We start from the raw sequence: 20439 nt of genomic DNA on the forward strand, positions 1-20439 counted from the left end.
ATGCAAGTCTTAAAAGACACTAATCTTAAAAGTCAAGATAAAATTTTTGAAGAAACAATATCTTATTAGGTGATTTTATTTCCCATTATTTCTTAATATTTGATTGTATTATTAATAGATTATCGGTTTACTTATAGATAATCTAAAGATGTTAGTAGTTCAAAATTTCTTTGCATCACTTTTTAAAATTTAGATAATATGTAAATAATTATAATTATTTAAATTATAATTATTTACATTTTAATTTAATTTTTGAATTAAAATGTAAACAATTCTATAAAATATTAATATTTTATGAAATACTTCATAGATTATCTAGAGAGAGATTCTGTACATCATTTGTCATATCTAAAGCCATCTATAGACACTTATTTCTTTTTAAATTTAAAAGTTGTATAAAATAAAAGTAGGTTGAGTATGGAACAATAGTGCGAACCTTACAAAGAAGAAAAGTAAGGACAGATGGTATTCATTAGAAGATGAGCTCAAAAGGACAAGCTTATTTGGAAGCGGACGCGCGAATCTAAGTCGATGACGTGAAATTCAATTATGCTTCCGGTGTCTGGAAGAGAATTATCTCCAAAACGATCTCGACACCCATCGACTAAGTTACTCGAAGATTTTCATTATAAATTGAGTTACAGCAGAATTTCAATCTCCACCATCGATAATCAAATCGTAATCGTAATGGAGATGATGCAAAAGTCTGTTTTACTAATGAAGATATTTCTCGCATGTAATGAATACATAAAAATACCGAATAAAAAATTTTACCAGATAACAGTTTACTAATCGATCAGTTAAAATGAATAAATATCGTTTGTTAAATTTAAATTTCTTCAGAAATTCTTTATTTTTAAAGAGAAATTTATTTTATCATGAAAGCTAGTAAAAAATGTACGATTAATAAAAAAATATTTCTCACTGTCACTTGAATCGGAAACAAGTTGTAGCTTTTAAGAATGAAAATTTTCTAAATTGTAGAAATATTTTAAACTTTGTAGCTATTTTTTCGATATATGAGATAATAGTTATTTTAATATTAAAATAGAAATGAAGCAATTATATGTATATGTAAGGAAATTTTATTTTTTTTTTACCTAATAAAATAATTTCTTCACATATTAAATCAGATAAGGAAAATTGCTAAACCAGAAAATCAACTTAATGATTTATATCTAAATAAGAATTTTAAAATTAAATGTCACTGCCACTTAAATCGGATTTTTTCCACAAAAACTGATCACTTTTATTGAAAACTGTCAAAGCTAAACGTTGTGATTTCTTTTTTACAAAAAAAAACCAAGACCAGGATGGTATGGAGTAATATATCAATTTTTTTATAAAAAAAAACAAGAATATTCAACTGACACGAGTGAATAAACGATGTTGCGCAAGACATTTTTTTTATTTTCCACGCAAACACATATGTATTTTGTTTCAACTGATATTTTAAATACAAACACATATAAAATATAACCAACACATATAACAATACGTTCAACAGAGATGCTAGCATTGTGAACACGTACTTATTTACTTGTCGATGGATTAAAATATGTTTTTTTTATTTAAATTGTTTAACTAGTTGTCTGTATTGTATTAAAAACGATTTTATTAAAAAATTTGTTTTATTATATATTACGTTTTAGTGAACAAAAATGTGCAGTTTTAGAACTTTATAGGTAATTTGATTGTATTTTAAACAAAATTAGTTTCACCAATTTCACACACACACACACACACACACACACACACACACACACACAAAATTATATACATATCTTACAAAGAATCTTATTTATAAAAAATGTTATACTACATTATTGTTATAAATACATCTAAGAATCTCACAAATTGTGAAAAAAAAACCGGTTTGATAAATACTTTTTTCTCCAATTTCTAATCATACGCAGAAAAAACATTTTTACTAAAGTATCTAAAAATTTAGTTAGACGTAGATCTGAAAATCATTTTGTTGAATTTTCACAGTAATTATGTATAACGCTCAAGTAGTTAGTAGAATGTCAGAACTTTTCGCAGCATTGCACATCATGTTTGAATTTTCTACATAACTATTTTGATGATCTATCAAAATTATGTTCAGAACTGTATATCTATTTAAATTTTTAGATATTTTAGCAAAATTGTTTTTTTTTTTTTATGTAATTACTTAAATGATCTTTGCAGATGTAAAGCGAAATCTCGAGCACCACACGATGCCTGTTTTTTTATTAATTGTATGTTTTTGAGAGAAAAAGGGAAAGAAAGAGAAAGAGAGAGAGAGACAGAGAGAGAGGAAGAGAAAGAGATATAGATAAGCAAAAGATTTAGCTAAAGAAAAATTGTAGAACCACCAATCCAATGAATTTTTAACTTTTTTCCTTCAGCCACAATACCTTAATCTTTTGATGCAGATGAAGTCTCACGATTAAGAAAGGGTCGAAGCCAGTCTCACCAACACTCGCGATTAAAGCATGCGACCGCGATGAAACGTGACTCGTAAAATTTCTTTTTTCCGGAGGGAGCAGATCGATTTCGACAATCTCAGCATATTAAACGAACAAGATCAATAAGCAATTAAATAGTGCATGCTTGGTTTTGAATAGGACATACCCAGTATGTCCATGATTGAGTCCCGTGATGGCCTGCACTCGTGATAGTGGCGACAGTAGTACTGGTGTCGTAACGGTCAGACTTCGCCACGGAGACTACCACCACCTCCGCAACTTCTGTCTGCCCCCACCAATCTCTACGGGGGTGCGCACCCCCACTACAGGGATGGGCGTGCTTGCTGGCGTAGAGGGGCTGGAGGGGAGCTAGAAAAATGTTCAGTTCCTCCTCAGAGGTACCGTTGGTTCCCTTCTACCCCTATCTACCGCGCAATATTTTTGCCGTTCCTATAACCGACATGATCGACCTTCCTATAGAATAGGATGGAACGGAATGCGACACCGACACCTCTCGATATGGAGAACGAAGAATGGAATGTCGGTGGTGAGCGACATCGAGCTTGTACAGCCGGTTAAGCGGCTCGACTGGGTCACGGGGAATAAAGTGATGGAATAACGCGTGCAGTGTGCCGAACAAAGCTACAGAATAAAACGCAGATTTATTTTGTGTAACAAATCTTTTATCCTTTGGCTATGACAGCACAGTGGTGAAAAAATAAAATCTTGTAAAAATGGCGAAGTACAATTACAAAGATATTGAATGATCCTTGAACAGAGGAAGAACCGATATCGCGTATTCTACTGTTTTTATAACGGTGTGATGTAAATGTGACATATGTAAGTGCTTGTTGAACTAAATAAAAATTTCAAATTGACTCATATTTAAATTGAAGAATTTCAAATCCGTTTCTAACAGTGAAAAGAAATTTTCGATATTAGAATAAGAGTATAGCAATACACTAGTAGTTTTCTCACAATTTTGAACAGATTACGATAGATCAATTACGTCCGCATTAAAGCTCATGTTCTGCCGACAGCCTGTCGACATAATCTGACAATAGATTGCCAGCAGAAACCCAACAGCATCTACTATCTCGTAACTATTTAAATATTAGGTGTTGGAATTAATTCGTAGCGTTTTTTAATGAAAGAATGTTATTTATTTCACATGAGCATTAAAAAATACATTAATGAAAGTACTTCCCATCACTTGTAAAACGCTACGAATTAATTCCAACACCTAATAATATGCATATTCCACTTAACAAGTAGATTCCACTCGGTTTCTACGGACAATCTGTTATCACATTTTGTTAATAAATTCTGTTATATTTTTAATGACATGGACAAAATTTGTAGCAAACATTTTGCAAAATTTTTTTTTAAATACGTCTGAAATATATAAATAAATTATGTGTTCACAGAAAAATAGAGAAAAGATTTTTAAGTTAGTATACATACATGTAAAATAATAAACAAACGAATAACACATAATACATATATAAAATACTTAATATAAAATCTCTAAAGTTTCTAAGTTGAAGAATATAACGTTTGTGAGTACCATTATATAAGTAGGTTAGCAGAGAAATGGCTGATAACTTAGTGTTGTGAAGGATTATTTTGTCACGTTATACTGTTCAGCATTATTGTATTCTCCGTTTGTAGTCGAGAAGAAGCGAGTGAATTGTTTGCTACTTTATATAAATATTTGCAAACGAAACTTCTAAGAACTACAGTAATAAATATTACAATAGTAGGTACTTAAACTGATTCGGAATTATAAAACAACATAGAATAGAAGAAATAGCAAAAATAGCAAAAAATAAATAGAAAAAGAATTCTTTTTGTAATTTTATATATTTAAGTAATCAGAGTTAGTGACTACAGTAAAAATCTATTTAAAATTTTTCAATTATTGGAAAATTTAAAATAGAATGTGAAAATCCAAATATATTTCTTACTTTTGCATTCTATTTACAAGTATGAAATGGCAATAGAAGTATCAATTTCACTTTCTTGTAAGTCTTCTCTTCGTCGAAACTTTATCTAAATAATTAATAAATTTTTTATTTAAATTTCCTAAATATAGTAATGTGTCAAAGCTTTCTTCTATCTATATATATATAGATATAATTTAGAGATCGGACAAAACAATTTTCTCTGGAATTCTCATCCAAAATTTTAAACTCTTTTGGGTAATTTGAAATTTGGTTCCACTCTGACCTATCGTGCACAAGATATGACAGATGTTCGCCAACGATATCTCGCAATCGACCTCCGGTTAATGGGTCGTAGGTCGCAGACCCTATTAACTACTACCCGCGAGTAGACCCAATAAATTATATCGCTCATTAAGTGCGCTCTACACATGGGAATATTCCTTAATGGCTTTCCGCCTTCGCTCGGAATACTTGCGTGCAAATGATCCGCGCTTTGCTAATTGCAATTTCTTCCTTCTACCAAAATTACTTATTTTTGCTTTTATCTTTGTGAAACAATATATATTTATACATTTAATGTTCAAATTTAAAAAATTATTTTTAAAAATGTAAGCCTTCTCTTCTAAAAAAATATCAAGCTATTCTTCAAATTAAAAAAGAGGACTGAAATATATTATACTTAGAGAATTTATTTAAGAATATTCTCGAACTGGTAATATATAAACAAGAAAAATAATGATTTTACATTTTACATATAAAAAATTAATCAAATGTTATCAATAGAATTTTTTTGTGTGTCTATACTTTTGAGAAAATTAATTGAACAAATTGAAAAAAAAAATGTCTTTTCTTACTATTTCCAATATCAATTACAGGACGCCCTGTACGTAGCTCAAAAAGACTTGGAAAAGTCATCTTTTATCTTGTTTCTCTTGTACAATGTAATATCTATGCTTTTAGCCAATTGCAACCAGGAGAAAGGAAAAGTCATCCATAGGAAACGATTCTTAACAAAGGTCCCACTATCGTTTATTTCCTTTTACGCGTTTATGTATCGTTCGTACCTGCTGCCACCCTGCTTGACTATCGGCTTGATAAATATGGGCGGCTGTTGAATAATGCAACGGGTGCTCCGGCAGTAAACAAGTAACGCAACACCGCGGGTTACTGATTCGCCTAAATCACTCTGACCGACCTCCTCGCTCGCTTATGCGACTCGCCGCCACATTTTCCGCAAGCTATCTGGCTTGATACATGTGTTTTGTAAATAATGTGAGTATGTTTTGCAAGACATAGATAATTCGCAAAATTAGAAATTTGGATTTTACGAAAAGAGAGAAAATTACAATTCTAATCACTCAAATGGAGACAAATATTTGAAGAACATAATTTAATACAACTTTTTATTAAGGAACTAACTTCTTTCTTTTTAATTACTAAAAATCTACAATTAAATTTATCTATATTAACGCGCGCGTGCGATTTGTTAAAATGTTATTCAATTTTGAAAATTGACGAATAAGATTTTTATAAGAATAGATACGATAGAAAAGAGTAAAATAATATAATGAATAAATCACGGTACTTTAACTAATAATAGTGAAAACTACAGACACGCGATCTGTGTGTTTAGTACAAGTTATTCCGTTAGTAGCGTTCAAGCACGCCTTGATGGCTTCAATCACGTCAAATGCGTTGCGTTTGATTGCGTTCGAGAATTCCGACATGTGCACGTGGCTTTATATACACACGTGTGTTAGTATTATAACAATGGAACATGCCGAGATTTGGTCAGACGCGCGTGAATATTTTACTAATTTCAACAAAATATTTAGTAATTTCTCTGAAGAAAGAAGAAAATATAAAAGTTGATTATTTATGCAGGACAGATATTTCTTTATTTATTTTCGAAAGAAAATTTAATTTCCGTATGAATTTCGATGACAGGCTAGAGATATAATAAAATTATCTCGATTAATAAGAAAAATTATTAATAATATAATATGAAGTATCGCGCGAAATAACAACATTAATAGAACTCCGTCAAGATGCCGTACATAAATTTCGCAGCTCAAGCACGCGTGATTTACGCAATAAAGCGCAATATTTCAGCGCTTTTTTATTTTTTATATTCTTAATTTTTAAAATTCGTTAATTCTTAATATTAAAAATGTATGAGTTTTTGAGAGCATCATATAAAAATGCATTAAATTACATTAAAAATCTGTTCTTTGTTTAAACATCAATATCTCATAATTAGAAATTCTATCTTGCAGTTTACAAAACAATTATGGCATAAGCCGTTAAAATGATACAATTATTGCATTTTTTTAATGAGATAGTTGATTCTATTTAATTAAATAGTTAAATCTAATTTATTAAATAGTTCTAATTTATTAAATCTAATTAATATAATTAAATCTAATTTATGAGATAGTTAATTCTTTAAATAATTCAATTGTACTATACATATATGTATCTACAGACGCAATTACGTAAATTTCGTCGAAATTAATTTAAAAAATACGTTTTGCATAATTAATAATTACTTATTATTATAGTTAAGAAACAATTCCTGATTTTAAAGTTTCCTGATTAGGAAGTTGCATTATAAACCGTCTTAAATTTTCTACCTTTTTTTATTAACGTTACTCCAGCGTATGCTTGTTCCATATTAATACTCAGGGATGAGTTCGCTAGCTTAGCTCGTGGCTTGTATTCATCTTTGCGCGCCAGTGAAGGAAGGAAGGAAGGTAGGCAATCACCGAGGGAGGAATCTCGAGTCGGCAGGCTTTCGCGCTATAAAGTTGTTCTTGAAGTATTCCTATATCGCCCACACCGTTGGTATGCCAATATAGTGCTCGCCCTTTGTCACCCCCCTCATTCCGGAGAGCGTGCTCTCGTCGACCACTCTCGTCACATCCCTTGCCGCTGCCATATTCCCTCATCGACCAGCGAACGTCCCCTGGTCCTCTCGCATACCCCGTTTCGCACACAGTGGTATGTTCGCATGCCAGAGATATAATGATTGGCAGCGTACTGTCTGCAGTCTGACCACGACGATGCGTGGACTATGTTCTCCTCTCACTCATCATACAATATTTGTATGAGCAATTAAGTTCGTTAAATTAAGAATACGATATAATTTAATTAATACAATATCTAATACGTTTACATTTTTAAATGTCTCTGTAGGACTCTCCCATTTCTACACATAATTAATGTAATTACTTCCCTCTTTCCCAAATCTCTATTTTCGTAAAGAAAAAAACTCGATTAATATATTAGTCAAGTCTGTGTCGTATTAAATGTATTATGATGATATATAAAATAGTACAATAGTACAAATTTTCTGAATGGTATAATATTCCCGATTATGCAATAAAAATTTGTATTTAATAAATATAAAAACAAACGAAGTTTGTTGTGCGTAAGGTACTCTTTACTCCTTCCTCGTAAAATGTCATTATATATAATGTATAATGTCTGATTCTTTCTTTTAAATTTTAATAAAAAATTTTTGTTGTTGTATCTCTTGGTAGGAAATAGAGCAGTTTTTTTTTAATTTTATGATTTTTGTCTCGTAAATACATTATTATCGATATTAATAATAGCGAATTAGTGGACAACAACAATCTATGTGACGTGGCAACGAGCTTAAGTTAAACCAATGGTTGCTGATAAGGCTCGTAAAAGGTACTGGGTGCCAACTGCGTCGCCTGTGCTATGAGAATGTATTCTCGGCAATTCTCGCCCCGAGATATACGTTTCTTCGCTTGATTGTAAAATAATGACATCACTATGGCTTTCGATTGTAAAGGAAATATTGTATCGTTGATTTTACTCTGTCTGTATTTTTATTTATAAACAGCTGTTCACGTTGAGGTTATTGTTAATATTCTATAGGTTAATATAAATTATACATTATTAATAACTCAACCTTTACACATATCTCTTCTCTCTCTTTTTCTTCTAATTTTGTCGAAAAAATTATAAATCATATAAATATTCGAATTATATTATTACTTATAATAGAATTAAAAAATATTAATTGAATATTAACTGTATGTTAATGTCATGTAAATTAATTTATGTGCTAACACATAGCACTATTCGCTTGTGGTTTTCGCAGGGATGCAGAGAGGCGACAGGTTTTGACGTTAATATGATGCGGCCGCCCACATGCGAGATTGACACATTCTGTAGGCTTAACCGGCTCCTCTATGTCGTCGCTAATAGCGCATGATCTAATCGTTAATCCGCATCGTACACTTTTTTGTCCGACTACTAATTCCCTCGAAGCTATTGTTCTATCGACGTCTAAATAAAAGCGTTCAAGTAATTTCATGTTTAGGATTGAACGTCGAACTATTCACCTCTTACCACTGCAAGTCTCTCCAACTACTTCTAGTCAAGATCATCTCTTAGGGAGGGCTCAATCATCCGTCTAATTACCGTTGCTTCTCTTTTTCTCACTTCCAACTCATTCACTTTTCTCTCCCGTATCCTCCTTCATCATTTACTCTGAACTTTTTACCTCTTCAGTTTCTTCCTTTTGTACTTCGAAGGAGGTTTCCTCTTTTGAACTTCGATACTTTCTTACTAACCCGGTCAAACACGTCTTGTTCAAACAAATTGCCAGTTTTAATTTTTTACTTTGTTTATTTGTTTATTATTTGTAAATGAAAAAAGAATTAAGTTGAATACAGATTATAAGTAAAATTGTATAATTTCTTATCAAATAAACAAATCGACTGAAATAATTAAAATGTTTATATCGAAATTCTTATAAAGATTTCAAACAAAGAGATATAAAAATATATTTACTGTATCCTTTTAAAGAAAGAATATCTTTATGATACTTATACTAATGTAAGTTAAAAAATCAATTACTCATACTTAACCATACAAACAACCCTCTGCTGACAATGCGGGATCTTTTAAGGCACAGTCAGTTTTTTTATTGTGAATTTTAAATAAGAATTTTTCTTTAATTTTTTAATTCGAAATGATAAAAAAATCTACTGTGGACCTCAACGAGCCCTCAGGTTACAAACTATAATCGAAAATTACACATTGTCGATAGAGCCTTAAGAAGATTCAAGGAACATCTATGTTACTCTTCACTATATTTTTTTGATAAACATATGTATCGTATGAAAAGAAAATATTGACGTGTAGATCAACTTAGAACGCAATAATTATTAAATTATTATTTATTAAATAAAATAATTTATAATATAAAATGACAAGATAGAAATATACAGATTTTACATATAGAACAATTAAAAAACTTGATATAAAATAAATTGAAAAAAAAAATCACTACAATTATATACAATAAGCTAAGTATATAAGTGTTTATAATAAAATACACGAAAGTGTATTAAGTAAAAGACAGGAACAAAAAGAGCAGTTCAGTGAAAACGACTGAATAGAAGAATCGCGTTGCGCCACGTGTGAAGTTAATAACGGCTCAAGCGCCTGAGAATAGAAACCACATACAGTCGACTCACGTGCGTGCAAGTCAGGCTACCACCCGGCTGTAAATCAGCCTTAAACCTGGCTGGGCAGCTTACAATCAAATGTACTTAGCTAGCCTTATCCGAAGCGGACGGATAAAGTGGCGAAAGACGAAAATGGAATATATCCATGATCATAAAGCGCATATACTACCTAAGTTCTCGCCCTTTGCCTCACCTATTCCATTCTTATTCCCTTACGCTATCGCAGCTTTTACTTCAGAAATCACATTCGTAATACGTCATCAAAGAGAATTTCTTTGCAGGATTCTAATGGAATCGCTTCTAAATGTGCATCCATACATCAAAATTCTAAGTGAAGCACTCCTCTTGTTAACGCTTTTGGCCCAATATAGAAAAGCATATTATCTGCATTAAAGACTATTAAATAACATATTATTTAATTTCTTAACTATATTTTATAACAATATATACTGCAAAAAGATATATAGATAGGAAACAAAGACAAATTGAAAATTTAGAAGCAAATAATTTTTTATTTAAAACTAATAACTTGAGTTCTTAACAAAAACTCAAGTTATTAGTTTTAAATAAAATAACATTTTAAAAAATATAATTATATAATTTTGGAAATTAACAAATATATCTGGAATTATTTTGATAGTCCTTTGATAGATTAAAAATCTGAAACTGCAGTTTTAATAAGTTTCATGTAGATAAAATGTTCCTTGAATGTAGAAGTTAAAATTATTTTGATATTTTATCGTTCCTTTCTCTTCTCTCATCAATATATCACGTTAACAGCACTTGTACTGATTGTTCAGTAATAAGTTGCTTAAGGGATCCCAAAGTTATTATCGTGTAGAAAGTTAATAAGATTAGCTTTCCCAACATTGTGTCTAAATTGCCATATGTTTTCTCAGTAGAAGATTTCGAAGGTTTAACGCGATAATGGGAATTAGGAGAAGGGCTTTGAGGAGGGGGAGAGGGGTTTTGAGGGTTGTACTAGCTTAGATAAGAGTACGTTGGCTGGTACAGCTTCAAGGGAACTCAGATTAGAAAGGCTACTTAATCTAACAAATGAATATAGTTATCAGCCCGCATGTTCAATCTACACAAAGCAAATCTCGATATATACACGATATGAAGTTCTTTGAAACGAGATAATGTTGATCATCAATCTAATACGAGAAGAAATTATTCATACAAAATGGAGCAACTTCCGCGTTCCTAATTTTATATATGTACGGCATAATATTTACTTAATAATTCTCGAAACGTGCGGAAGTCAAAATTTATTATTTAGAGAAACAGCGTTAAACACAACAGAATTTAAACTAAATCTTTACTTCGAAAAGATTTTCTTGTGTTGAAAGCATCGCATTTTCCGTGAATTACAGCAGAAATTAAGCCATCTAACACCATGTCCATATTTTTCATGCTTCTTTCTACTTCCACGTAGGACGTTATGCAAAGTTCCTGCTAGAATTCCTTTATCACTTTTCCCTCTAACGACTTCTTTCTTCGCAAATCTTTTCGCCGCATCGCCATCTTTAAGGGAACTATTTCCATATCTTTCTTACCCATCTCTTCCTCGTCCGTTGTCTTCGTATTTTGTCCATAACGATATGGACGATCTGTTTTCGCGATATCATATATCGACAAGTACTGTTCTTCCTTCCAACTACTTACTCTCGCACGTTTACATATATGATAATAGTTGTACAGAAGAAAAGTATTAGATATATATAATAAGATATATATTTTATTCTATAAACTTTTTTTTAATATCGTGATTAAATTTATTTAAGATAATTGTTCAATTATTTTTTAACAACATTTAAACACAAATTACATTTATATTTAATTAAATTGTGTTTCGCATATTCATGTTCAATATCACTTTTAGAACAATTATTACAATTGGAAATTTTTTTTACATTTACCGATTTTTCATGTGAATTTATATTACTCATCCAGTTACCGTATCGACCTCTCATTAATTGATTAAAAATTAATCAATTACGTTTCAATTAAACATATTTACACAAAATCTCTTTCTTTTTTAACATTATAAAAAGTACATTAGCTTCAATAATATATTTTTTTTTATAACTTTTATCCAGATAATATACGTTTGATATGTTTGTTTTATCTTTTACAGAGATATCTGCGATATCACACTATATTCGACACGCGAGAAACAATATATTTATCTTTTCAACAATGATGTCATAACAACATGACGAACAAAAAACTCCCCGGATAAAAATGACAGAGGCCAATCAACATCTGGCGATAACTCCTGTGATCCACGGGACGTTATCGCACAAAGCCCGTTTGCCAAGTCGTGAAGAAAGATGGATAGTTTTCATCGTCCCGCTCCATAAATTCTCGTGAGAAAATCCTGTGCGGCGATAAAGGAAGAGATAAGGAGATACCATAGGAAACTGCCATTTTCCTTTGATCCGAAAAGAAATTGGAGAAACATTTGTTTTTACATGTTTTATAACAGAGGTATGTATAAAAAATTGAATAAGTTGACCGTAAAATTAAATATTAATCACAGTATGAACAACATTTAAATTTTTAATAAATTTGGATATAACATTTGTATTGTTGGTTAATTTTGTAGTTTTAATTTGAACAGTCTTTTTATCATGATCTAAAGTCAACCAATCGCACTCGATTTAATCTAACTTGAATTGATCCAAACAAATCTATTTAAATCATTGGAATATTTCTCTGAAACATGATGTTATCTCGGTTGTTGAAATAATGGTGGAAAATCTGTCAGATGTTAAAAAAGATAAACTATATTGACTAAATTGATTAACCAAAATCAGGTTACAAGCTCTTAATTTATTGCTTGCGATCAATGCATGTTTAACTCCAATATCAACTAATTAGTATGCTAGTCTCACCGTAAACATACATATGTTGCTTGTTATGGCATAGTACAACACATTGGCATTTTACCTTTATAACACATACATAGACTAATATAGATTAAGTTAAGTTTTAGTTATATTGGACAACTATTAATGAAGAAATATATATCTTCATGATTCAAAATAAAAAAAATTGTATTAATAATAATTATATATTATAATTGCTTTACTTAGTATCACCCATCTGAAATCACATTTTCTACACTACTAGATAATAATTCCAAATTTAATACTTATGCAATCAAAAATATTTCAAAAAAATTCCTCCAATGCAAGGAACAAAATGGTAGCATCATACTAGCAGTTTGTAAATAAATTTTAGCAGTTACGTCAATTACCTATATACATATATTCTCATTACGTTCATGTTTTGCAAGCACATGTTTGCTGACATAATCGGATAACAGATCGTATATCAGCAGAATCCGTCCGAACAGAATCTGTCTTCGCATTCATTTAAATATAGAATGTTATTTAAATTGCTACTGAAATAATTATTTAGTTTCTGGATCAATTGATCTGTCATCGTAATCTGCCATCTTATTCATATTTGCAGTAAACACTTTGCAAAATCAGTTTTCGATATAGATTTGGCTACCTGGACTTGTGCAATGAATGCAATCTTGACCTTACGTCGGATTACGGCCCGAAAACTCGGACGATAAAGGGGCGCGTCGCTAGAAGCCCGGGTAACCTCGATTTACAAAGTACGTAGCGGGGTGTGGAAGCGAAGATAGATTTTGGCTGGATGCCAACAACGGCACTGCGGATATCGATGGTGACACTGCGCGTTGGTGGGGCTTCGTTCGTTCGTTCGATTGCACCACTGGAATCTACCAGTTCGGGATAACGTGAGTTCATTTAGATTAACTATTTATATTATAATATTATTATCATATAAATCGCTATTTATACATACACAGAGTTGAAGTAAAAAAATTTACAAAAAAATCAAGTACTAAAAATGCATAGTTTTTTTTTTCCAAAAATGATATAGGTATTTGATACGATTGACTTATAATCGTGCGATAAGAATAGAAAGTTGATTTAAATGTGTTAAAAAAATTAGAGTGATACACAAATATACACAAATATATACAAATATATAACAAAAGACAAAGTGAAAAGAAATGAAAAGAAGAAAACAGAGTATTCTGTCCGAACAGGAATACAAATCTGAAAAGATTTCATTGTTTCCTTCATATCGAATTTTTTCCTTTGTACAAAAGAAAAAAAGATAAAATAATTTTAATTGATTAATTACCGCATTAAATAGCAACGAAAAAAAAAAAGAATGTAATAAAATCTCATGAATACAGCTAGAAAAATTTTCTTATCCTCTCATAGCAGAATCTAGTGTAATCGCCGTAATAACAAATCTTCCACTCACTTGAGGCGATATAAACCTCAGCAATGGGTATTTAACGTTGTCGCCAACGTCGCAACGTCGTGTCGCTACATTTGCTTCTTGAGTCTAGTTAACGTATTATGGTACTTTATGTTACGCGCGCGGTGCGTCACGTTTATTGTGAATGATGCGTTTTGTTATGGCGATATTAAGGCGCTTTCGTTCATTCCTGTGGAAACGCGATAGCTTATGCGACAGCCCATGCGGATATATGCCACTTATACGCGTCCACACGCTTGACTGGACGAATCAAACGATAAATTATATTTTCTGGACCACCACGATAGGCGACATGTTCGATTGGCTGATCCATACGCCGTCACTTTGATTCTTTTCCCAACAGATTTTCTTCTTTGACACAGATCGATTTTGGCACGAAAATTTTATTTATTTCCCTCGCAGCAATTCTGTTCCTTTCAATCCTTTCGATACAATTCAAATATAATCCACTCATTTATAGATATAATCTAACAGCGTGATAAAAATTAATCATATTTCAAATATAATCCACTCAGTTATAAATATAATCTAACAGCGTTATAAAAATTGATCACATTGTAACACAATTTCCAATTGATATCAATTTTTCTTCATCTTTACTCGATATCGTTATTTTTTAATATAACAAAGTAGTATACAATTTCCGTTTGGTATTAAATTTATTTTTATTTTGTATTGTTTTGATTTTGATACTTGTGCGATTATTTCATTATTTATTTCATCATTTATGCATTTATTTTAGGATTATTTAAAAACGTGTTCCATTATATATGTACATTGCAGAATTATGATTTTGTCTAAGGTTTGATATAATCACAATATAATTATAATTTTATGCTATTATAAAATATAAAATATTGCATTTTAGCCATAATTGAGACTTTAATTTCGACTTTAAGTTCGTATGAATAACATAGCATTATGGCAAGAGTTCTATTGATTACTCAGATTCTATTCTCGAATACTCAACTTGCACTTGACGCATAACGAGGCCGTTAATCCCATTGCGGAAACTTTGCCGAAATTTCTCAATGAAAGAAATATATCTACTCGTGAGATAAAGCAGTCAAATTGGACATTAATTTGCAGAGGAATTGGAAGCGATGGCACGCTATCTCGCGCTTTTTCTCACACTTCCTTTCCATCACTTTATTCTCTTCCCCCTTTCGTGTTCATACATTTCACTAGAAATCCGAAAAGATCCATTTAAACTGATGAAGAATAACTCTCCTTCGATAAAATAGAAATAAAAAGAAGGACAAATAGAGAATAAAAATGACTCGATAAAGAAAAAGAAAAGTAAATAAACAACTAACTAGAGAGAAGGTTTTGATTTATATTCGATATTTCTTTCTTAGCTTTTTTACGAATATGTTGTTTTTTTACATAAAAACGAATAGTCTTTCAAGCTTCTTGAGTCTGAAGGATTTTCTTCTAAAAGCTGTTTCAATTCTTCATCTTCAATCTTTTTTGGTTGTCCAGCGGGCGTTCTTCATTTTGGAGATTGAAATTGTCATCGCGAAACTTTTGAAACCACTTTTTACACGTACTATAAGACACAGCATTTTCACCTAAGAGCAAGCAAATTATCTTCTTAGTTCTTCGCCGAGAATTTTTCTTCAGTTGAAAAGCGAAAAGAAGGCAGTGTCTTAAATTCGGTTTTTCGAACGACATCTTTCACCACTATTTTGAATCATATCGACAACTCTGTTAATTATTATACCTCGTTTTAAAGTTGAAGGATGCGTTTTAAAACGACTATACGATTGAAAAAGATTTAAACTTGAATAAGTGCTGTAGGAGCCAAGAATGAAGAGTTGTACATTTAATATTTCTGATTAATATGACTAATATAAATAATATAAATTCTTTGAGATAAAAAAAACTTTATAAATAAATCCAAGTAAACTTTATCTTAACAAGTCTTATTGTAAGATTTGATATTATTAAGAGGTATACGCTACATAAATATATTCTAATTTTTTTAAATAACATGATATCAGATTTTTAACAAGTAAAAATTGATTTATGTTCAGAAAAGAATAGGCAGAGCAGAAAAAATGCAGTTAGTATAGAATATCGTGTCAATTATTAAAAGAATTAGAGAAAAATATAATGTATGATACTTTCAAAAAGAGCATTCCAAAATAGCAATCGAATATCGGCGAACAGGGATATTTTTGCAAGTTAAATAAGCAAGAACTTCTCTGCGAATTGGTTCTGAATTTTATTGGTTCGCAATTTGTGCGCGACAAAGGGGTTACTCAGTTACTACGAACCTGGCCTTTAAATGGTAATTACGAGAGATCCTTTTCCTCCGCCTTCTCCTCGTTTCCACTATCGGAGGAAACGATTTTGTAAAATTAAATGTATTCCTCGCACTTACGTTCGAACACTTCAAGAAATTACCGATTTCGCCACCTGATGGCAAAGGCATTTAACTAAATCAAGAATGCATCTAGGAAAAAAGACTGGCAGTTATTACTTATAAAGAGAATCTAGTTCGACACGTTCAATATGCATGTGAATATTTATGTGAAAATTTACAGATAACGAATTTTTTATCGAAGCAACAAAAAATTCAGAATTTCAGAAATTAATTTAAATAGAAATTTGCTTATTCATGTTAAATTCCTTGTCTCGTTCAAGCAATGAAAAAATTAAGTAATAGAATAGTATTCTTTTTTAATTAAAAAAACAGCTAGTGCTCTTTCAACGAAACAAAGATCGTGAATATAACGAATAACTGGTTTAAAAAATCATTAATAAATTCCATACACAGTATATTGAAATATTGTATAATATTTTTTGAATATCCAGAGAAAAAGAGATATTTGAAATAACAATATTTAGTTAGTATTCCGAGATTCAATGTTATAAATGTGTTATATATGTGTGCAGCGTGTATGTGCGTGTGTTGGAGAAGAGGGGAGAGAATTTATATCGATACATGAATAAAGGCAATATTCAAATGTTATACGATCAAATTCAACAAATATGTTATAGTTATGTGTATTGGATCATATAGTATTTACATACTTTTTAGAGGTTAGAAAAAATTTTTATTATTTCATAATTTCCTAATTTAAATGAGTTTATATTTGGAAAGAATGAAAAATACAAATTATGTTAAACAATTATGTTAAATAAGCATATAACATCACATTAATTAACGCATAAGATAATATGCATTAATTAATGGAATTGCCATCTTCGGATTGTCGTTGAATCCTCGAAATACAATTGCAAATATTAGCGCTTGCGTTTGTAATCTAATAAAGTACATCCGCCGCGTCGAGTTCGGAATATGAGATTTAAACTCGATGTAATGTTTGCCTTGTTTCTGGGTCAGCAATACGATACGCTGATGAACGGATTAACCAAGGATAAAGTTGAAGCTACCACAATGTGTGTAAATTTTACCGAAATAAACCGCATTCCCTACCGGAAATAACAACTTTTTGAAACTAATCGCAATATATTGTCCTACATAAAATATTCGATACGAAGAGTATCTGTTGCAAATGTCAAAAATCCGTATACGATATATAATAATGTAAATATATCGTAACCACAAATGGTTTTCACATAAATATTATCTCACATATTAAATTAACAAATTATTTACATGTGGAAACATTATAGCAGCAATGAATTACAGTTTAGTAATATAATACTAGATTAAGTTAGCAAACTTTATGAATGTGGGAAGTTATGGCAAAAAATTGACAATTGAATAATAGAAAAATAAATCTATTAATATGCTGGTCTTCAATTTTACATATTGTTTCGGAAAATGAACATTGCGATGATTATTGAAAGTTAAATTTAGCTATATTATATGTATTAAGAATCAATTTTGCCATTTTACTCATTATTTTACAATATGTAACTCTTGAAATTGATTTTTCAAAGTATTTGATACTCGTTGTTACTTAACATACTTTCTAAATTCTTTGAAGTAGAATCTCACTTTAAAAAATGACATTTAAGGACTCACTCTTAAGGATTGAAAATTCTGCCACTCTTTTTTAAGAATTTTCTCTTTTCAGAGTGAAATTTCACTTCAAAGAATTTAGAAAGTAAGTCGAAATAACATAAAAATGTTGATTGTAAAACAAAAAGATAACAAATATCTTTATAATATTCTTAAGTATAGCTTGTCATTGTACTTATAATATGTATTTTAATAAAAATAATCTTAATAATAACGTTTTTGCAACGATTTATGTCACTTATGTTTTTTCTTATTAATTCTTTTTCTATGAGAATAGGAATTCTTAATTTTAGATTTTTTTAGATTAAAGAACTTAAATGTAAAACTACGTATATAATGATGATTTGAAATTAAATATTCACAGATTGAAACGGGTACAAAATTCACTCTCTGGGAGTATTTTCTAACAACTTTTTCTCACTATCTTTATTTTACATCCCGTTAAATCGATTCACAGTTACCATATCCGTGAGTAATTTCGCAACTACTCCATTTCTCCATTATTCTCCAATGTGATAACGTAACTGTATTATACGCGTGATGTAATAATGCGCGGAGGTGATAGTTGCGTTGATAGCACATAATATTTCTAATATGGTGCTAATATATATGAGAGAGTTATCTCGAAAATATTTTATGTGTCGCAATTTTATACGTCGGTGACTTCAAGTTTAATGTCGTGTATCTAATTAAATAAAGATCTATGTCCAATTTTTCTTCTCAATAAGATTAAATTAATGTGAAAAATGCTAAGCTGAAACAAATAAATAAATTTTCATTTATGGAAAATCAACTTCAGAGATTTATAGAGAAAAAATATATTTCTATGTACTCGAAATTTTTTATGTACACGATATTCAATGTGGTTTCTGTTAGTTTTTAATTCAGGTACATTTTCAAAAACGATTGAATTGTTTACACTTTTATTCGAGTTTTTCCACGTTCACGATGCAAACGTTCATTTTTCACTATTGAATTTCTCATTCCGTTTCCGCGCTCAGTTTTACTCGTATGCATTTTTTTCTAACCAACAAGCCGTATGCTATTCAGTTAAATATCGAAAGATATTTATTGGAAAGCTATATTTCGGATTATCGAAAGGCGGGGGACGATTTTATCCGATAAATAACAATTATTTGACTAGTAAAAGCAGCATTACGGATCATTTGATGGGATCAAAAAGAAAATAAAGCAGCAATATCTTTTCGAATCACCAATAAATATGATGAAATCTTATGACTACATTTACGCAGCCATAAGGTGGATCTTTAAGGAAATGTCTTTGACAATTCGCGATTTCAATTTTTCAAGATTCGCCCTGAAGGAACGGGAAAATCCTACGCGAAGCGAGAGAAATACTACGCTTGCAGGCAATACCCGCGCGCGTATTTTTCTGGAATTTTCCCGTCGGCAAAACACCGATCTCTTTCATTTTGCCATTTTTGCATGGACGTTTTCAGTGGCATGAAACTTTGCTACTAGTGCTCGTTAACGGATTCCTGTGAATGCACAAGATTCTTCACGCGAGCATAAAGAATGGGAAGATGTTAGCTGAGATTTATTTTTAAATATTAGGTCTATTTTTATACTAGAGTTTTTATTATTATATACATTAGTAAATTATATTTACTACATATAAGATCTCGGGGGACTAATCTCATCTATCTGTTCTTCTTTATCTGATTACTAAGCTCGCTTCCTAATTGGATCAAGATTGTCACAATGCTTCTCTCCCCCCCCCCTCCCCTCTCTTTCCTCACTCACCCCCGCTAGCGAGAGTTCGTGAATGTATTTATTGAGGACGATGTTGAAGACAATTCTCCTCATTGGATACCAGTTAAATCACATTTCCATCAGCGAGAACAATGCATCTCACGGCACTCTCAACAATACGGAACGAATTGAGCGCGAAGACGCGACGTTTCGCTGCGGACAAAACATTTCCCATCTTCTGATTGGATATTTCAAGAACAGAAACGACTAATTAGCTATCGCGGCGTTTGCCGATGATTCTCCATGAAGATCGTGGAGAAACGAACCTTATCCAGGTTTCGCAAGTTAAATCCATTATGAGAAAGGTAGTCAGTCTGAGACGGTTAACTCCGGTTAGGATCGGATGATCTCTGTGTGAACTTGCGTCTGACTGAGTTAAAATCTATTCATACGGTTTAGCTTTAGACAAACTAAGTAAACTAGAACAGAGA

The 20439-nt window shown here is 31.0% G+C and overlaps 1 protein-coding gene and 2 long non-coding RNA genes across 7 annotated transcripts in view; 1 reads left to right on the top strand and 2 right to left on the bottom strand.

Annotated features, from left to right (window-relative positions):
• The window catches only part of cpx (synaptic transmission protein complexin), a 141766-nt gene that overhangs the window by 41246 nt on the left and 80081 nt on the right, over nt 1-20439 (bottom strand). The window contains exon 1 of one of the 3 annotated variants that reach the window (XM_011059780.2): nt 2617-2773. The exons of 1 other annotated variant lie outside the window; for it this stretch is intronic. In XM_011059780.2, coding sequence (XP_011058082.1) covers nt 2617-2629 — 13 coding nt within the window. In that variant the 5' untranslated portion in view covers nt 2630-2773. One more of the 3 variants, XM_087406827.1, reaches the window with a different exon arrangement.
• LOC105148200 (uncharacterized) overlaps nt 2917-20439 on the top strand; it is a 95209-nt gene continuing 77686 nt past the window's right edge. Inside the window, exons 1-3 of one of the 3 annotated variants that reach the window (XR_015545289.1) lie at nt 2917-5668; nt 12044-12396; nt 13419-13681. This is a non-coding gene — a long non-coding RNA (uncharacterized LOC105148200). Of the gene's footprint in view, nt 12397-13386; nt 13682-20439 lie in introns of all 3 variants that reach the window. The other 2 variants (XR_846405.2, XR_846404.2) reach the window with 2 other exon arrangements.
• LOC147911117 (uncharacterized) lies at nt 14562-17577 on the bottom strand. The gene is made up of 2 exons (XR_015545292.1): nt 16518-17577; nt 14562-15809 (listed from the first exon to the last, which is right to left on the bottom strand). It is a non-coding gene; the product is annotated as an uncharacterized LOC147911117 (long non-coding RNA).

Source organism: Acromyrmex echinatior, chromosome 1 (assembly GCF_024713525.1).
Source record: "Acromyrmex echinatior isolate Ae372 chromosome 1, ASM2471352v2, whole genome shotgun sequence".
Classification (NCBI taxonomy): domain Eukaryota; kingdom Metazoa; phylum Arthropoda; class Insecta; order Hymenoptera; family Formicidae; genus Acromyrmex; species Acromyrmex echinatior.